The 21,093-nt window shown below is 43.2% G+C and overlaps 1 protein-coding gene across 1 annotated transcript; it reads left to right on the forward strand.

The window, feature by feature from the left end:
• The first annotated feature begins 316 nt into the window (after window positions 1-316).
• On the forward strand, window positions 317-3,249 carry LOC112080892 (haptoglobin). Its single transcript, XM_024146824.2, has 4 exons — window positions 317-405; window positions 734-843; window positions 2,023-2,291; window positions 2,473-3,249. Exons 1-4 carry the CDS (start codon window positions 401-403, stop codon window positions 3,046-3,048), a joined length of 960 nt encoding a protein of 319 aa, XP_024002592.1. The 5' UTR covers window positions 317-400; the 3' UTR covers window positions 3,049-3,249.
• Window positions 3,250-21,093: the final 17,844 nt, after the last annotated feature.

Here is a 21,093-nt window from a genome sequence, read left to right on the forward strand (position 1 = left end):
TATATGCACCTCATTTACTTTCAATAAACCAAACTGACACACACATTATAGATGTTCTGTTCTGGTTTCATAATTCATACCCTGTGAAATGATTTATCCCTCAGATGGTCTTCTCTGATACTCGTTGGCTGTGGCTGAGCTCCAGATGGGGTCAGGGTTAGGGTTTAGACACGGTCCCAATAATGGGTTGGCATGAACAGAGATTCTGCAATCTCTCCGATTTTCGGGATTCAGAACTGAAGCTGTGTCCAGTAAAATTCCCAGGGGTGGGCAGACAGGGGGTGAGTTCTCTCCTCAGCAGATATAAGGTCTTGGTCCCATAACTTCTCACGGAGTACATCGTCTTTACAGAGGAGACACAGCTCAACATACAAACTGATATACTGATATTTCCATCAAAATGTGGTATGTTATACCTTTCATATTCTTTCCTCAACAAAACCCTAGTTGCCTGGCAATTGTTGTCGTTGCGGTACCAATCCAAATAAATCTCTGAAATGTCTTTGAACAAAGGATCTTTGTAATATGGCAGGGAAATGCAGCTACTTAAATCTTTCAAAAAAACATTCAAACTGCTCTAGCTAGAGACATTTCCTTATATAGGTAAACATGCAAGCCCCGAGAAGCCCTAAGTAAAGGAACAGTTAGCTGTGGTACTGGTGAGTGTTTGGGCTCTGTCTGTCAGTTGGCTCTGTGTGTGTGTACTGTACTCATGTGTTCCTTCTGTCCACAGGTCATCCCTGGCAGTGCTCCTCACAGCCTCCTGTGTCTGTCTGGCTCAGGTCAGAATCAAAATCAAAACCCAAGAATCACATGCAATTGATGAGATCTCAGGCGATTCAGGTAACTATCTATCTAACTGACACATAACTAACTGATACATCCCTGCTTTATGCCAATACAGGCTTACTTCTTCTGATTTAGATTGAAATGTCAAAAAAGTGAGAGGGATTAAATGTTCTGAATGAAGAGAGGAAACGCTTTCAAACAAAAACAAGACCAAGGAGCACTGACACCCGTTCTTATCCCATGTCTATGTTAAGGTGGGTATTGGTTACTCCATTGATGCAGAATATCGCCAAAAACATTGGATATACAGGTGCAATTCTTCTATTTCCAAAACATATTATATTTGCTGGCCCATTGTGACTGGTTCGTGTAAGGATATCGCTCACATTTKAATTACACTGTCACTCTCATCGGATGTTCTGAAGCCAATATTCACTATGGCTCCCCTCAGGCTACTCTGAGCTTAGCAGACACAAGCTGTTTCTATTCAGCCTGTTGGCCTCTGTAAGAGGAAGAGAATACAGTAGCTGTGGCCAAAATGAGGATGTCACCATCACTTTCAAGTGAGAACCTTGTTAAGTCTCACGGGTCACAGCTATTATCCTGATTATCTTAAAAATCGATTCAGCAGCGACACACATAAGATGACAGGGATCAAAGAGAAGGCAAGCAGGGAGGAAAGAAAAGAGAGATCCTCAGTCTCAGCTTCCTCCAAGCAGAATGGGAAGATATGTCATTAGGAAAATCTACAGAGCATGAAAGCCTTTAAAAGTAAAATTCCTTGAAAAATCCACCTCTCATCAAGCGTTTCAAGGAAAATGTTTGAGAAGAGAAACGACACTAATTCCATCCTCATTTAGGTTTCTGCGTATTGTGACCCCCAAGGTAATTCTGTGAAAGCTAGCCTTGTCTGGCTCAAATCATGACAACACTTACTTTTTCAGATAATAGTAGATGATTAATGAATTTACTGAGCTTCTGTCAGGTCAAGGTTCCACAAAGCTATTACCAAATGCTGTGTGTATTCAAGTGAATAGTGCTGATTTTAGCAAACTCAAACTCAAACTGAAACTAAGGCTGGAATTGTATTGAGGCACATTTCATTTTTCTGCAATAATCTTTTACAGTTGTGTTTGAGTTGCACAGCAGTATGTGCTAGGTGGTGTGAGGGAGATGGGAGTGTTTTAAATGTATAGATTGTATACAAATAATGTTGTTGTGTTTCTTGCCCAGACCTGCGCTTCAGGCGTATGGTTGGGGGCACTCTGGCCCCTCATGTCCCCTGGCAGGCCATGGTCTACCTGAGTGAAAACGTCATGAARGGGGGCTTCGCTGGGGGAGCTCTAATCTCTGACCGCTGGGTCCTGACCGCTGGCAGGAACTTGTTTGTCAGGAAGAGTAGGCAGGACACCAAGGGGAAAGAACCAATCATCCCCAAGGTGTACCTAGGCATCACGCGACGCTCCCAAGCCAATGCCTCCAAAGAAGTTGCTGTAGAAAAGGTGAGCTAGTATGTCCATRACCATCTCTTTCAAACAATATTCAGACAATTCAGTATTTTCAGCAAGCAGAACTGCACTGGGCTCTCATCACTGGGCTCTCTCAGTCTTACAGGTAGTCAAAGCACAAATACAGTAGATCATCAAAAAGAAGTCCTATGAATTATTCCCTTCCCCCTTCTAGGTGGTTCTGCACCCAGGCTTCCAGAACGTGTCAGACTGGGACAACAACCTGGCTCTGATTCAGCTGAAGGAGCCATTCACACTGAGCGAGGATGTGATGCCCATCCCTCTGCCTGAGAGGGGTGAGGACCTGGCTGAGGCAGCCCAGGAGAAAGGCATCATCACAGGCTGGGGCTGGGGGGTCCACTTCACCCCCGCTGAGTCACTGAAACACCTGGTGTTGCCTGTGGRATCGCARYGCTRCTGTAAGGCAGAGTACKACCGCGGTGGCCAAGTGCTGAGCGGGACTCCAACCATAGACGACAACATGTTCTGTACTGGAGCCAGCAAGTACCAGGAGAATGTGTGCTTTGGGGATGCAGGCGGTGCCCTGGCAGTTCAGGACCCCAAAGACGGCAGAGTGTATGCTGTAGGGATCCTGTCCTTCGATAAGYCCTGTGCCYMGGAGAAATACGCTGTCTACATGAAGCTCTCTGCCTACATGCCTTGGATCAACAGTGTCCTCAGGGGCGACAGTGAGACATCAGCCAGTCTCCGCTCCAGTGTAATGTCTGAGATGTATTCGAGGCAGTTGTAGCCTCCACTCAGCACAGTTTCAGATATGAGAGCCGGGGCTCATAATCTCCATTATGCCTTTGCAAACAAAGTCATTTTCTGCCTTGATCTTGTAAAACTCTCTCAAGTTATGACTTTCTTTGAGTGTGTGTCCCCGCCTGATTGAGTATGTCTTCCGATGTTGATTTCAAAGGATTTTCAATAAATTCATCTCTCTTAAGAAGTTTGGTTTCCGATGTTTCACCTTACAACTTTTGTTCACATTTTCCTCAACTCATATTAGAATGCTGGGAAACATGTTTTAGATAATCTCACAAGCTGTAAGATGAGAGCATGTTAGAGCCATTAAAACAAGTAGGCTACAGCTAGGACTTGAGATGATTTTAAAGTTCATTTAAGTGATGGAATTATTAAGGACAAGATGTTATCTGGTCAAGGAGGATATTGTGATTAGATTCTAGCCACTAGATTTCTACGGCCTTTGTCAACCAGGAAGGATTTTGAAGTGGATTTGTCCTGAAAATCATCCAAGAAGGAAATAACTTGTTCTAAAATAGAGCTGCATAAACGAGGGTCTAGAWTCCCTCCCAGCAGGGGAATGGAGGTCCTGTCACTCCTGGTTAGTGACTCATTTAAATACAGATGACAAAAGGCTTGTCATCATAGCCCAACTCTAGTTAATAGCTCTCTTGCTTTGGAGCAGCCTGCTGTACCTCAATTTGTTCAGTTTCAACAAGATATATCTCAGATGTCACATGCATAACGTGATGATAATCTCAACCATATACATTTCATTTCAATGAAGGAAGTGAATTGAAATTCCATTTAGAAAATTGAAAAATCCTCTTTGATGATAAATGGTACCTTACGGTACTTTCCCCAACCCTGATCTCTTGAGTTGAAGTATTGTAGAGGTGCCAGCTTGACATAGCGTAGCATAGCCCTGACGTATCATAGCCTTGACGTAGCATAGCCTATACGTATAATGGAATATGCCATCTAGCCCCCATAAAAAACTGAAAGTGAAAATGTTTCAAACTCCTTGTCAAACCTGAATTGCATAATAACACACATATACAGTTCCATGAAAGATTCTAGCTTCTGCCAGTCACGAGAAACTGCTTTCATGTGTGTCCATGTGTTGCACAGAAGAAGGGACAGAGAGAGTGAGAGGGAGAAGAAGAAGAGAGAGAGAATCGATTGTTGCGCAATTACTATCCCTTCTGTCTGTAAATCCAAGAACCTGAGAGTGTTTGAATCGTTTCTGCATTACATCGGAGGGACAGACAGATTGAGCTATCTTTTATCCATTAAACAGTGGGAGCTCTTTGTCATGTCGTTTGTCGCTGTGAAGTTAGTGAACGGTGGTTCCTCAGAGTATGTGAGGATGACTGGGGGCTGGTCCGGAGTGGGGCTATGCCCCCCCCATCCGGAAGTTGGAGCATTTGGGATTTTTRAAACACCTGAAACAGCTTTTATCTGCAATCTAGAGGCATAATGATTATGCTTACTTCTACAGGTATGTAAAAAAACATATATGTATATTTTTCAGCATATCTTCAGCATACCTTCTTGAGCTGTCTGTATCCTGCTGGTTCTTTTTTTAAAGAAACTAAATATGCTTCTCTGCATTTCTGTTCAAATCTGAGTAAAGGATTTAAATGAATGTGAGTCTTATTCAGTATATTTAGTTATTGCTTGTTTTTTGAAAGTCTACCAGCCTTGCCAGAAGGCATGCCAGCTAAGATAGTTAGACAAGCTAGCTACTCTAACTTGATTGACAGCCTGAAATGGCTTATTGGTAGCTAGTTGTGAGGTTGGGAGATTAGGAACCTATCTGGGCTAGCTAAAGCCAACTTCATAATTATTATTTGTATTATTATTAAACAGGATAAATCTGAGGGCCTATGGGCCTCTGGTTCTGCCCCGGTTTCATGTCATTCTGTCTGTCCATCTTCAGAGCCACAGTTAGAGGCAACAGGTGATAGATACAGATCTTCAATCCTCAACCAAGTAAATTGTACTGTAAATTGTACTGTAAGGATATGATTAATTATATTTGTTCTTCATATCAAAAAACTGCAGTTCCCACTCAACTGGTATGTTCAGGTTTCCACCAAAATGTCTCAAAAGCCTAGCTTGATAGGAGCAATACCTCCTCCTTGTTTAACAATATACAAGTGACAGCATTTAGGCTACTATTGTGAGACATCAAATTCTAAACTAAATTGAGCTTCTCGATGTTAGTCTAGTGGGATCTGATAAGCAAGACACAGTAGGTGCAATATGAAGATGTGCATGTGACTACACAGTAGGACATAACATTCTGTAAACTCATCACCACCTAGTGTTGAGAACTGAGGAGAACAGAGGAGAGGGCCATTTTGAGATAATGAAATTCCAAGAACGAGGAGAGGAGAGGGCCATTTTGAGATAATGAAATTCCAAGAACGAGGAGCGCTCTTCTGTTGCCACATGTACAAAGATGACGCGCTGTGGTTCTTGGTACTTCAACACCCACCTCTGTTGACAGCAGGATGTCCAATTCCCTAAATAAAACAGTGTGGGGGGGGGGGGGGGGGGGGGGGGGGCAGAACTATTGAGCTCAGGAGAATACCTGTCTCTTATACACATCTAGATGTGTATAAGAGACAAGAACTATTGAGCTCAGGAGAATACAGTAGATTACCTAAAATATCAACCCAGAGGCTGTTATGAGGTGGGAAGATTCAATTCCTACTTGATCATTGAAAATTGACATTAGTCACTCTTCTATAATGTAGCTATTTAATTACAAGTGAGTGCGCATAGCAACAGGAAATGGTTAACCAACCCTATTACACTACCAGAATGACTCAACACGATTTCTACGCCATTTTCCGATGAAAACACGACCTTCGTATTTGAGGATTAAGTAGGCATTTTTTTAACAATCGGTAAGAGTGAAGTAGTGGGTGCACCTCTGTCGAGCTAAAATATGAATGTCCCTGTCAGGGGTCATTATACTCTGCTAGTCTCAGTGTGTGCACCCTCGCTAACACTGGTGTTCCTGCTGTGCTGACAGAGTTACATAAAGTCCCTCACCCCCGTATTGAGGGGAGGTATCGAGGGCTAGTCCTCATGGTTTCTTGCAACACATTGGCGCTTAGACTCAGCAGCTCGTTCGTTTCATCACCTTATCCAACACATAGTCTAGCCTAGGCCGGGTTCCTCAGGGGACTACTGATAAAGTGCTCTCCCTCATCATTGTTACTACGAGACTTGATGTGTACACTTGACATCTGTGTGAGCTTTTGAAATTGTGTTGTCTTTTCCTGCAAGGATACACCGACAAACAACTGCAAAGCTACAAGTGATGCAACTATTATGAAGAGAACATCAGGCATAATTAGTACTTTATGTGTTAATGTTTGTACCTATTTTAAATACACATTTAAACACAGACAGCAAGTTCTGATATAATCACAGTCTTCTGAACAACTCTGATCTCCTTCATAGTCAACAGTAGAGCCCTTGTGTGCAGTGGTTGGCTTACCATTAGGCAGAAGAGGCAATTGCCTCAGGCCTCATATACTGTATCATCAGGGGTGAGCTGGGCATAATAAAAAAAATGATAACTAGTAATAAATAAATAAATAAAATAATAAAATAAAATAAAATAAAAGTTAACTAATTTCTTCATTAATAAGACAGATGCTGCTGATAATACTGTCATCGTCGTCGAGGCAGAGGCCATGTGTCTGATGCTGCCCACCTATCTGATGCTGTCTGATGCTGTCTGAGCCTTCAAATCACTAAGTTCACCCCTGCTTGTATGTAACTCTTTGAGGAAGGTTTACAGTTCCATGCATTACATTTCATGCACTATTGCCCTCTTGCACACAGTTGAAAGCACTTCCTCCTACAACTCTGATCCACTAACTGGCCTCTATAACCTTACACAACCTAGAAGGGACCAAGATGATAGAGAGAGGAGAGTGGGTATAAAGGCTACTGACACTCTCACTAGTTTCAATACGGCAGGTAGCCTAGTGGTTAGAGCAGGTAGCCTCGTGGTTAGAGCAGGTAGCCTAGTGGTTAGAGCGTTGGGCCAGTAACCGAAAGGTTGCTGGATGGAATCCACGAACTGACAAGGTAAAAATCTGTTGTTCTGCCCCTGAACAAGGCAGCTAACCCACTGTTCCCCGGTAGGCTGTCATTGTAAATAAGAATTTGTTCTTAACTGACTTGCCTAGTTCAATAAAGGTTACAATACCAGCATATCCCCATTTATACAATCAGAGGCTAAGCAACCAAGAGAATTCCTCTGTGTTAAGCCACTGACAATTTGGCCCTGACATTTTTTTGACATCCTTTTGTTTTTCTTTTAGACCCTGAATGGTGACTTTTGAGGGTCGAGAATAGTTCACCAAGTGTATATACAGTGCCTTCAGAAAGTATTCATACACCTTGACTTGTAGCACATTTTGTCCCCAAATGAATTACAAAAATTATAATCAAATCAAATCAAATCAAATTTGATTAGTCACATACACATGGTTAGCAGATGTTAATGCGAGTGTAGCGAAATGCTTGTGCTTCTAGTTCCGACAATGCAGTAATAACCAACAGTAATCTAACCTAACAATTCCACACTACTACCTTACACACACACACAAGTGTAAAGGATAAAGAATATGTACATAAAGATATATGAATGAGTGGTGGTACAGAACGGCATGGCAGATGCAGTAGATGGTATAGAGTACGGTATATACGTATGAGATGAGTACTGTAGGGTATGTAAACATAAAGTGGCATAGTTTAAAGTGGCTAGTGTACATGTATTGCATAAAGATGGCAAGATGCAGTAGATGATATAGAGTACAGTATATACATATGAGATGGTAATGTAGGGTATGTAAACATTGTATAAGTGGCATTGCTTAAAGTGGCTAGTGGTACATTTTTACATAATTTCCATCAATTCCCATTTTTAAAGTGGCTGGAGTTGAGTCAGTAGTATGTTGGCAGCGCGCTAAATGTTAGTGGTGGCTGTTTAACAGTCTGATGGCCTTGAGATAGAAGCTGTTTTTCAGTCTTCTCGGTCCCTGCTTTGATGCACCTGTACTGACCTCGCCTTCTGGATGATAGCGGGGTGAACAGGCAGTGGCTTGGGTGGTTGTTGTCCTTGATGATCTTTATGGCCTTCCTGTGACATCGGGTGGTGTAGGTGTCCTGGAGGCAGGTAGTTTGCCCCGGTGGTGCTTTGTGCAGACCTCACTACCCTCGGAGAGCCTTACGGTTGTGGGCGGAGCAGTTGCCGTACCAGGCGTGATACAGCCCGACAGGATGCTCTCGATTGTGCATCTGTAGAAGTTTGTGAGTGCTTTTGGTGACAAGCCGAATTTCTTCAGCCTCCTGAGGTTGAAGAGGCGCTGCTGCGCCTTCTTCACAACGCTGTCTGTGTGGGTGGACCAATTCAGTTTGTCCGTGATGTGTACACCGAGGAACTTAAAACTTTCCACCTTCTCCACTACTGACCCGTCGATGTGGATAGGGGGGTGCTCCTCTTGCTGTTTCCTGAAGTCCACAATCATCTCCTTTGTTTTGTTGACGTTGAGTGTGAGGTTATTTCCTGACACCACACTCCGAGGGCCCTCACCTCCTCCCTGTAGGCCGTCTCGTCGTTGTTGGTAATCAAGCCTACCACTGTAGTGTCATCCGCAAACTTGATGATTGAGTTGGAGGCGTGCATGCCACGCATCGTGGGTGAACAGGGAGTACAGGAGAGGGCTCAGAACGCACCCTTGTGGGCCCCAGTGTTGAGGATCAGCGGGGTGGAGATGTTGTTACCTACCCTCACCACCTGGGGGCGGCCCGTCAGGAAGTCCAGGACCCAGTTGCACAGGGCGGGTCGAGACCCAGGTCTCGAGCTTGATGACGAGTTTGGAGGGTACTATGGTGTTAAATGCTGAGCTGTAATCGATGAACAGCATTCTCACATGGGTATTCCTCTTGTCCAGATGGGTTAGGGCAGTGTGCAGTGTGGTTGCGATTGCGTCGTCTGTGACCTATTGGGTCGGTAAGCAAATTGGAGTGGGTCTAGGGTGTCCGGTAGGGTGGAGGTGATATGTCCTTGACTAGTCTCTCAAAGCACTTCATGATGACGGAAGTGAGTGCTACGGGGCGGTAGTCGTTTAGCTCAGTTACCTTAGCTTTCTTGGAACAGGAACAATGGTGGCCCTCTTGAAGCATGTGGGAACAGCAGACTGGGATAAGGAATGATTGAATATGTCCGTAAACACACCAGCCAGCTGGTCTGCGCATGCTCTGAGACGCGGCTGGGAATGCCGTCTGGCGCTGCAGCCTTGCGAGGGTTAACACGTTTAAATGTTTACTCACCTCGGCTGCAGTGAAGGAGAGCCCGCAGGTTTGGTAGGGCCGTGTCAGTGCACTGTATTGTCCTCAAAGCGGCAAAAAAGTTGTTTAGCCTGTCTGGGAGCAAGAACATCCTGGTCCACGACGGGGCTGGTTTTCTTTTTGTAATCCGTGATTGACTGTAGACCCTGCCACATTCCTCTTGTGTCTGAGCTGTTGAATTGCGACTCGATTTTGTCTCTGTACTGAGACTTAGCCTGTTTGATTGCCTTCGGAGAGAATAGCTACACTGTTTGTATTCGGTCATGCTTCCGGTCACCTTGCCCTGGTTAAAAGCAGTGGTTCGCGCTTTCAGTTTCACGCGAATGCTGCCGTCAATCCACGGTTTCTGGTTTGGGAATGTTTTTACGTTGCTGTGGGTACGACATCGTCAATGCACTTCCTAATGAACTCGCTCACCGAATCAGCATATTCGTCAATATTGTTGTTGGACGCGATGCGGAACATATTCCAATCCGCGTGATCGAAGCAGTCTTGAAGCGTGGATTCAGATTGGTCGGACCAGCGTTGAACAGACCTGAGCGCGGGAGCTTGTTGTTTGAGTTCTGTTTGTAGGCTGAATCAACAAAATGGAGCTGTGGTCAGCTTTTCCGAAAGGGGGCGGGGGAGGGCCTTATAAGCGTCGCGGAAATTAGTATAACAATGGTCTAGTGTTTTTTCCAGCCCTGGTAGCACAATCGATATGCTGATAGAATTTAGGAGTTTTGTTTTTAGATTAGCCTTGTTAAAATCCCCAGCTACGATGAATGCAGCCTCAGGGTGTGTGGTTTCCAGTTTACAAAGAGTCAGATAAAAGCGTTCAGGGCCATCGATGTGTCTGCTTGGGGGGAATGTATACGGCTGTGATTATGATTGACGAGAATTCCCTTGGTAGATAATGCGGTCGACATTTGATTGTGAGGAGTTCTAGATCAGGTGAACAGAACGACTTGAGTTCTTGTGTGTGTTATGATGATCACACCACTTCTCGTTAATCATAAGCATACCCCCGCCCCTCTTCTTACCGAAAGATGTTTGTTTCTGTCGGCGCGATGCATGAAGAAACCAGCTGGCTGCACCGACTCCGTTAGCGTCCCTTGAGTTAGCCATGTTCCGTGAAGCAGAGCACGTTGCAATCCCTGATGTCTCTCTGGAATGCTACCCGTGCTCGGATTCATCAACCTTATTGGCAAGAGACTGGACATTTTCGAGTAGTATGCTAGGGAGTGGAGCGCGATGTGCCCGTCTCCGAAGCCTGACCACGAGACCGCCTCGTTTTCCCCTTTTTCGGCGTCGCACAGGGTCGCCGGCTGGGATCAGATCCATTGTATTGGGTGGAAGGCAAAACACTGGATCCGTTTCGGGAAAGTCATATTCCTGGTAGGAACGATGATGAGTTGACGTTAGTCGTATATTCAGTAGTTCCTCCCGACTGTATGTAATGAAACCTAAGATTACCCGGGGTACCGATGTAAGAAATAACACGTAAAAAAACAAAATACTGCATATTTTCCAAGGAACACGAAGCGAGGCGGCCATCTCTTTTCGGCGCCGGAAGACAATAATTCTCCCCCATCTACACACAATACCCCATAATGACAAAGTGAACGCATGTTTTTAGAAATGTTTGCAAATTTATTGAGAATTAAGTACAGAAATATTTCATTTACATAGTATTCTGAGTCAATAAATGTTAGAATCACCTTTGGCAGCGATTAGAGCTGTTAGTCTCTAAGAGCTTTGCACACCTGGACTGTGCAACATTCGCACATTATTCTTAAAAAATTATTCAACCTCTGTCAAGTTGGTTGTTGATCATTGCTAGACAGCCATTTTCAATTCTTGGCATAGATTTTCAATCCGATTTATGTCTAAACTGTGACTAGGCCACTCAGGAACATTCAATGCCGTCTTGGTAAGCAACTAGTCTATATTTGGCCTTGTGTTTTAGGTTATTGTCATGTCTATTACTTTTCTTTTCATCCTAAAAAAATCCCTAGTCCTTCGATGACAAGCATACCCATAACATGATGCAGCCACCACCATGCTTGAAAATATGAAGAGTGGTACTAAGTTGTGTGCTGGATTTGCCCCAAACATAATGCTTTGTATTCAGGACATGAAGTTAATTTCTTTGCCACATTTTTTGCAGTTTAAGTTTTAATTAAATTTTTTATAAGTGCCCTTCTTTGTGAGACGTTGGAAAACCTCCCTGTTTTTGTGATTGAATCTGTGTTTGAAATTCACTGCTCGACAGAGATAACAGATCATTTGTATGTGTGGGATACAGAGATGAGGTATTCATTAAAAAATCATGTTAAACACTATTATTGCACAGTGAGTCCATGCAAATTACACTACAGTATATATATAGAAGTATGTGGACACCCCTTCAAATGAATGTATTTGGCTAATTTTGCCACACCCGTAGCTGACAGGTGTATAAAATCGAGCACACGTCAATGCTGCAATCTCCATAGACAAACATTGGCAGTAGAATGGCCTTACTGAAGAGCTCAGTGACTTTCAACGTGGCACCGTCATAGGATGCCACCTTTCCAACAAGTCAAATATCTGCCCTGCTAGAGCTTCCCCAGTCAACTGTAAGTGCTGTTATTGTGAAGTGGAAACGTCAAGGATTAACAATGGCTCAGCCGCAAAGATGTAGGCCACACAAGCTCACAGAACGGGACCACTGAATGCTGAAGCACGTAGCGTGTAAAAATAGTCTGTCTTCGGTTGCAACACTCACTCCTGAGTTCCAAACTGCCTCTGGAAGCAACGTCAGCACAATAACTGTTTGACAGGAGCATCATGAAAGGGTTTCAATGGCCGAGCAGCCGCACACAAGCCTAATAATCTGGGTTTGGCGGATGCCAGGAGAACACTACCTGCCCCAATGCATAGTGCCAACTGTAAAGTTTGGAGGAGGAGGAATAGTGGTCTGGGGCTGTTTTTCATGGTCCTGGCTACAGCATACAATGGCATTCTATACGAATATGTGCTTCCAACTTTGTGTCAACAGTTTAAGGAAGGCCCTTTCCTATTTCAGCATGACAATACCCCGTGCACAAAGCGAGGTCCATACAGAAATGCTTTGTCAAGATCGGTTTGGAAGAACAGAGCCCCGACCTAGAGACCTGAGCCCCGACCTAATCAGCCTAGTCAGGCCTAATCGCATAACATCAGTGCCCGACCTCACTAATGCTCTTGTGGCTGACTAGAAGCAAATTCCCACAGGAATGTTTCAACTTCTAGTGGAATGCCTTCCCATAAGAGTGGAGGCTGTTATAGCAGCAAACTCCGTATTAATGCCCATGATTTTGGAATGAGATGTTCCACGTGCAGGTGTCCACATACCTTTGTTCATGTAGTGTATTATGTGACTTGTTAAGCAAATCTTTACTCCTGAACTTACTTTGACTTGCCATAACAAAGAGGTTGAATACTTATTGACTCAAACATTTCAGTTTAAAATGTTTTATTAATTTTATAAAATGTAATAAAAATGTAAAAAGATATAATTCTACTTTGACATTATGGGGTATTGTGTGTAGGCCAGTGACACAAAATCTCAATTTAATCCAATTAAATTCAGGATGTAACACAACAAAATGTGGAAAAAGTCAAGGGGTGTGAATACTTTCTGAAGGCACTTTACTTCCTCGAAACACAGACAGTAGTGAACATTATTATACTATAGGCAGGAAAATTCAATTGGTTAACCAGTGGAGGCTTGTGGGGGGAACTATAGGAGGACAGGCTCATTGTAATGGCTGGAGTGGAATAAATGGAATGGTATCAAATCGATCAGACATATGGGAACCATGTTTGACTCCGTTCCATTGACACCATTCCAGCCATTACAATGAGCCCATTATCCTATAGCTGCACCCACCAACCTACACTGTGGTCAACATGCTATGTAAAAACATTAAAAACAACAAACCCCATGTACAAAAATACACTTAGGACACATGTATCCTGTCCAGTGTTTAAGGAAAGGAATGTGCTGCTACCTCGCTCTACAACCAAAGATGATGAATTGAGGCGCAAACTGAAGTGAAGAGGAAATATTGTTCAAACGGCCTTTTGCAACCACAATTGGCCACCGATTTAACACAGGGTAATCCATTGTTAAACCATACATTTGCGCTAAAATCACCCCCACATCTTATCTCCATTGCAACCATTATTGGCCACTGAATTACCGTTCCCTAAACCTGATGTCAGTGTTAACTTTTAGTAGTCTACTGCTTGCCTTCAACATCTTTGAAGAAATGTTCTCCCTCTGGTGTGTATTATCAGCGGTGTAAATTAAACATTTAAACGTGCGTAAGACACTCAGTCTCTCTCTCTGTTCTCATAGTCTCACCTGTGTCCTTTAAAAGAGACGTGAGACTTGTACGCAACTTCTGGGGCTATGTGTCCAACACAGAGAGACACACACACACACACACCCACACACACAGCTCATTCCCCAGACATTTGTCTCGTGTTTATGAAACGTGAGGCGCTTTGTAGTTTTATGTTGATATTGGGTGATCACAATGTGTTCTGAGGTCTGATTGGGAGGCTGACTTTAATTTCCTGTCTTCCTGTTTCCCTTCTCACCTGCATCCCCATGTGTTCATACGTGCGTGTGCGTGTTCGTGTTTGTGCGTGCGTGTGTGCAAGTGTGTTTCTGAGAATGTGTATGTGAATAAAAACCATTTTATTTCCCATAGGGCCTGTTATCATACCATTATTAGACGAGTAGAATGTGGCTTTAGAAGGAGCCTTATCGGAAAGCCTTTTATGTTGCTGAACTGACAAATAAAAGTCAAACAGCCATTCAGAGTAAAACCATTAATAATATTTATTTTCAATCGCTCTGATGTTGTGGAGAGGACACTGTATAAACAGCTGTTTGGCTTTGTCTCATGTCCTCCACTGTATCTGGGAAACTAATATCTGCCAACCTGTAGAGGAAACATTCACAGCTTTTCATCAAGCAACAATATCAGAGATACTGTAGATACTGTAGATCCACAGAAGCATGTTGAATGTAACGTTTTATATCACACACACGGTGGGGATAATTGAATTAAGTCACTAATAGAGACAGGGAGTTATCACTGTCTCCAAAAGCAGATGATCTGATTTGCTTATATGTGCATAAGGCCTGAGCAAACCTTCCTCTGAAAGTTAATGGATTTAAATAGATTTACCATTCAGTGTTGCAGCAGCACTGTGTATGTGTGACATATTTCATCTGTCCTTCTGTGGTTTCGCTGCCTTTGTCATCCATTCTCATTGAGTTTGCAGATGAGGTTATATAACATTACATGATCAAAACATAGATAAGAAAGATAAGCAGCAAAGAAAATTCCATCAAATCACATCAAATAATAACAAGCATTCACTATTAGTTTTGTCTGTACCTGTCGGAATAATGTAATAAGGATAAGCACGTTGTTTAGCTATTATTAGCGGAATCCACAAATGATTTTCCCTTCTGACTTTCAGCCGCTTGATTATGTTTGAGAATCCATTTTACATTCAGATGAAGGACATGATTAGTTATTGACTCAGGAGACAGCATTTCAGAGTTGTTACTTAGTTCACTGCTTCTTAGTTCCTGTATGTCAACATGCTGCCCAGACAAGCTCTGAAGATAATAAGAAAAGAGGGAAAACAAGTTCAAATACGATATTGAAGCCAATTGGCTGAAAAGATCAGGCATGAAATTATGTTTTTGACGGTCTGAATCGCTTAGGGGAAACGTTGTGGTTCTGTTTCAACTGARCAGCAGCCACTGTGCACAAKCTCAACTGCTTCACTCTCATTGGCTTTGATGTCATTTGGGAATGAATTCCCGATTAACAAGGTTCCGGCTGACAGAGTTTGATTGCACAAAAAGGCCAAGGCTTAACTTCCTGAGAAGTGGWTGAGATGAGGTTGTAATTGGGCACAGAGGGGAAAGGKAACTTACATGCGACACTTACCTCTAGTCCCTTTGTATGCTGAAGTGAGTAGCACAGCCAACGAGGTTGACTTTTTTAGGGAAGATCAAAATACTAATTATTCTGCTGGTCACCCCTTAACCACTATTCCTGATACGTTTTAGAGATTCAAATGAATATTTCCCCTAATTCACATTTTTTAAACGTTCCAGGCATCCCATCTTACCTCTTACGGAACATTTTCAATAAATTGATGCAATTTACAGGAACTTGATTCGGAATTGGAAACAGCCGATGATTCATATTACTACCCTAGAGCATCCCAAATCTCACGCTAGTCTGTTTTTACCCAATTGTAAATTATATATTTTTCATATTGAGGTCCTCACAGAAAGCCTTAAAAATGTGCATAGTCATTTTATTTAAACATGTTTCTCTGGTTAAAAGCTCTGGTGTGTGAGAACCGGGTGATGATGATGATAATCATTTGGACAAACAGACAGACAAACAGACAGGGATGCAGACAGGCAGGCGTCGGTCCCAGATGGCATAGGAAGCCTGACTGTCTCAGTGGCTCTTCCAAGACACCCCCTCCACTCAGGAATGAAACGCTCATAACTGCCTCAGGCCAGGCTCTAAACAGCTGGCCCATTACAWCCAGGGTGTGCCGGTCCGAGACACTGTGTGTGTGAGTGTGTGTCTTTCTCCTGGTCGTCAGCATTGAGACAGGACTATGGAGTAAGGAGCTGCTGTGACACACACGGTACCCAACACCATCACTCACACTCCATTGCAGAGGAAACTCATTCTGTTGCATGGCCTCTGTCTCTGTGGCTGAACGACATGAACCAGCAGCTAATTCTAACACTATGTTCTATTCAGTATTCCAGAGACACTCAACACTGTGTGTGCGTGTTAGCGCATGCGTATAATATGCATGTACACATGCATGTGTGCTTGCATTTGTGTTGTATGTTGTAAATATACTGTAAGTTCTCGCTCTTGACCTCACCCTTGTCCTCACCCAGACTTACTTACAGGAGAGGCAGTTGGACCATGGGTAGAGGGAGTGCTCAGGTGGCCACAATCATCTCTTCAATTAAATTAAATTAAAGGGGCTTTTTTGGCATGGGAAACATYTGTTAACATTGCCAAAGCAAGTGAAGTAGATAATATACAAAAGTGAAATAAATAATAAAAATGAACAGTAAACATTACACTAACAGAAGTTCCAAAATAATAAAGACATTACAAATGTCATATTATGTATATATACAGTGTTGTAACGATGTGCAAATGGTTAAAGTACAAAAGGGAAAATAAATAAACATAAATATGGGTTGTATTTACAATGGTGTTTGTTCTTTACTGGTTGCCCTTTTCTTSTGGCAACAGGTCACAAATCTTGCTGCTGTGATGGCACACTGTGGTATTTCACCCAGTAGATAGGGGAGTTTATCAAAATAAGTTTTTTTTTCAAATTCTTTGTGGATCTGGTAATCTGAGGGAAATATGTGTCTCTAATATGGTCATACATTTTGCAGGAGGTTAGGAAGTGCAGCTCAATTTCCACCTCCTTTTGTGGGCAGTGTGCACATAGCCTGTCTTCTCTTGAGTGCCAGGTCTGCCTATGGCGGCCTTTCTCAATAGCAAGGCTATGCTCACTGAGTCTGTACATAGTCAAAGCTTTCCTTAAGTTTGGGTCAGTCACAGTGGTCAGGTATTCTGTCACTGTGTACTCTCTGCATAGGGCCAAATAGCATTCTAGTTTGCTCAGTTTTTTTGTTAATTCTTTCCAATGTGTCAAGTAATTATCTTTTTGTTTTCTCATGATTTGGTTGGGTCTAATTGTGTTGCTGTCTTGGGGCTCTGTGGGGTCTGTTTGTGTTTGTGAACAGAGCCCCAGGACCAGCTTGCTTAGGGGACTCTTCTCCAGGTTCATCTCTCTATAGGTGATGGCTTTGTTATGGAAGGTTTGGGAATCGCTTCCTTTTAGGTGGTTGTAGAATTTAATAGCTCTTTTCAGGATTTTGATAATTAGCGGGTATCGGCCTAATTCTGCTCTGTATGCATTATTTGGTGTTTTACGTTGTACACCGAGAATATTTTTGCTGAATTCTGCATGCAGAGTCTCAATTTGGCGTTTGTACCATTTTGTGAATTCTTGGTTGGTGAGCGGACCCCAGACCTCACAACCATAAAGGGCACTGAGTTCTATAACTGATTCAAGTACTTTTAGACAGATCCTAATTGGTATGTCAAATTTATGTTCCTTTTGATGGCAGTCACTATAGGTAATGGTCTGCTCTGAAGTTTTACAGCTTCACTGTATGAGACTACGCCACTGAGAACTGTCGTCTGTCTGTCTGTCTGTCTGTCTGTCCTGTCTGTCTGTCTGTCTGTCTGTCTGTCTGTCTGTCTGTCTGTCTGTCTGTCTGTCTGTCTGTCTTTGTCTGTCTGTCTGTCTCTGTCTGTCTGTCTGTCTGTCTGTCTGTCTGTCTGTCTGTCTGGTCTGTCTGTCTGTCTGTCTGTCTGTCTGTCTGTCTGTTCTGTCTGCTCTGTCTGTCTGTCTGTCTGTCCTGTCTGTCTGTCTCTGTCTCTGTCTCTGTCTCTGTCTCAATTTCTGTCATATATATATATCGCTCTCCCTTCAATAGTGACTGTCTATAGTCCTCACTTCTTCACCCCCACCTCTACATCACTCCCCACCCCTCCAGCAGAAAGATTTCACATCTTATCAGTCTCTCTTTCCTCCTGCTCTCCTTCGCTTGATATACAACATTCCATTTCTCGCTTGCTCTCTCTAGTTTTCTTGATCACCTCTCACCCTCTCTCTGACACACACACACACACACACACACACACGCGCACACGCACACGCAACACACACACACGCACGCACACACACACACACACACACACACACACACACACACACACACACACACACACACACACACCACACACACACACACACACACCACACACACACACACACACACACACACACACACACACACACACACACACACACACAGGGTCATCACCCGGGGCACTGTGGGTACGTTGAGGGTGTATGCCAGGGTATTGTGTTGGCTTAACACCCCAGAGCATGTCACACAGTTCCTCTGACACCCCTCCCCCATGTCCCTAGAGAGGTGCAGCTCTGTGTCCTTATGTCACCGTGTCTCTGATACCACAGTCAGGCTTGAGCCACAGCCATGTGTTGCTGCTGGATTTGAAGGAGGAATGATTATGTGACTCCCACAGCTGTAGTCATTTAGCACATATAATTGCTCAAAATCCATGTGAAATGTTGATATTAAGATGGGTGGAGCCAGGTCTGGTCTATAATGGCATGGGTGACATGTGGACCTCAGTAGGGCATATAGGGCTCTTGGATGTGAGAAATATGCTCTTGATTCAACCATGATGAATAATTATAATGGATTGCATATACAGTATAGTGCACAGTGACTAAACACCTTGGTCACACAACAATCAGTGCCATGCTAGTCTCTGAAACCGAGGAGGTTTCACACAAATCACGAGATTCTACTTCTACAGACGCGTATGCAGGAAAGTTGGTACATTGTGAGAGGCAACCCGTCTGTCTAGAGAGACTATTGTCATGCTACACATTCAAATGTTTTCTCATCTAAAGGTCTGCTGAGAGTTGTCTGACTTCACTCTGTTACTTAATCAAAGAAGAAAGTGACTCGTGGAGTCTCATACAGCGAAAGCTGTAAAACTTCAGAGCAGACCAGTACCTATATTCACCAAATGTTGCGACAGATATTCACAGTGACAATTATTTCTCCTCTTAGCCCAGTGTACAGGCGGAGTGGTATGAAGAGGATCCCCACGAGCGCTGTGGGTGTCTCAGTCAGAGCCTAGTAAAACTGAGGTGGTCTATGGACAACAGGACTCCAGAGTACCTTATCACAACAGACTGTGTTTTTTCTCCTCTTAGCCTGTGTTTCCATTCATTGTTTCACTCTGCATAACTTAATTAGCAGTTGTTACAATAACACATGCACTGCACAGTGTGCATTAGCATAGCTATGATAARTCTATGAAGTGAATGTGAGGACGACTATTGTGATGATTTTAGCCCTTTGCTGCCCTACTCCTCACTCAGTTCTACCTGTTTGCTAGGTGCAATWCCACGACAGGTTGGCCCAAAGATATTTATGATGTTTTGGATTTTCCTGTAGTACAACCATTTAAAGGCCCTTTGGGGGAAGGATGTTTCGAATACCTATTGAGAAAAAATTGCTTAAAATTTAGAAATTTGTGACACTACAACGATGAGTCTGTAGATGCTACAAAGTCAGTCTTGGTGTCATTTAAAATATGAGTAATGTTTAGATTAAGAATAGCTAAATGTCTTCACATTCTTTCATCCAAAACATCATAATTATCTCTGGTGTAGAAATGCAAATTCAACATACACTATAGACATAAGTATTTGGACACCCCTTCAAATTAGTGGATTCGGCTAATTTCAGCCACACCCTTTGCTGACAGYTGTATAAAATCAAGCACACAGCCATGCAATCTCCACAGACAAACACTGGCAGTAGAATGGCCTTACTGAAGAGCTCAGTGACTTTCAACGTGGCACCGTCATAGGATGCCACCTTTCCAATAAGTCAGTTAGTAAACATTTCTGCCCTACTAGACCTGCCACGGTCAACTGTAAGTGCTGTTATTGTGAAGTGGAAATGTCCAGGAGCYACAACGGCTCAGCTGTGAAGTGGTAGAACACACAAGCTCACAGAACGGGACCATCGAGGGCTGAATCGCGTAGCGCATAAAAATGTAGTGTATACTCTTCCAAAGACCCATCACCATGCCCTATTCTGAAATATGGAATCATAGAGTTATATTTGGGTGGTGTATGAGGGCGGCAGCAGGTCTCCACAGTGGAGTCTGTCTGGCAACACAACCACATGCCACCCTCCTGGTGGCCAGGTGCAGTACTCTAGCTCTGGCCCCTTCCCCTAATAAACAGCACTTCCCCTGATAAACAACACTTCTCATCAAAGAAACATTCCTGTCAGATATGCGCTCTCTGAACTACCACTTGTCTTGCCGTGTAAGTACTAATCAAGCAGCCGGAGTCTGAGAGCAGCAGATGAAGATCGATGTCATTAGTTGCTGAGGGGACACTCGTTGAATCAGCTTGACACACTGCCTCTCATTGATATAAACTGTTATCGGGAGGATTATGACCTTTGTTAGTGTTCGCATAACTTCACCATAATGTTCCCACTAGAGCTGACAGGTTGACAGGCCCAAGGGGTATGGGGACACATGTGACTTGGAACTTACCACCAGTAAAAGAATAGACCACTTCCTCTTTGACTAAACCACTTCCTGTACTTGTGTTGCTGATACATTTATTTTTTWAWTTTTTTTTAATTTCACCTTTATTTTATTTAACCAGGTAGGTCAGTTGAGAACAAGTTCTCATTTACAACTGTGACCTGGCCAAGATAAAGCAAAGCAGTGCGACAAAAACAACAACACAGAGTTACACATAAACAAATGTACAGTCAATAACACAAAAGAAAAGAAAAATCTATGGACAGTGTGTGCAAATGTAGAAGAGTAGGAAGGTAGGCAATAAATAGGCCCTAGATGCAAAAATAATTACAATTTAGCGTTAATACTGGAGTGATAGATGTGCAGATGATGATGTGCAAGTACTGGGGTGC

This window comes from Salvelinus sp. IW2-2015, unplaced genomic scaffold (assembly GCF_002910315.2).
Source record: "Salvelinus sp. IW2-2015 unplaced genomic scaffold, ASM291031v2 Un_scaffold16568, whole genome shotgun sequence".
Classification (NCBI taxonomy): Eukaryota; Metazoa; Chordata; class Actinopteri; order Salmoniformes; family Salmonidae; genus Salvelinus; species Salvelinus sp. IW2-2015.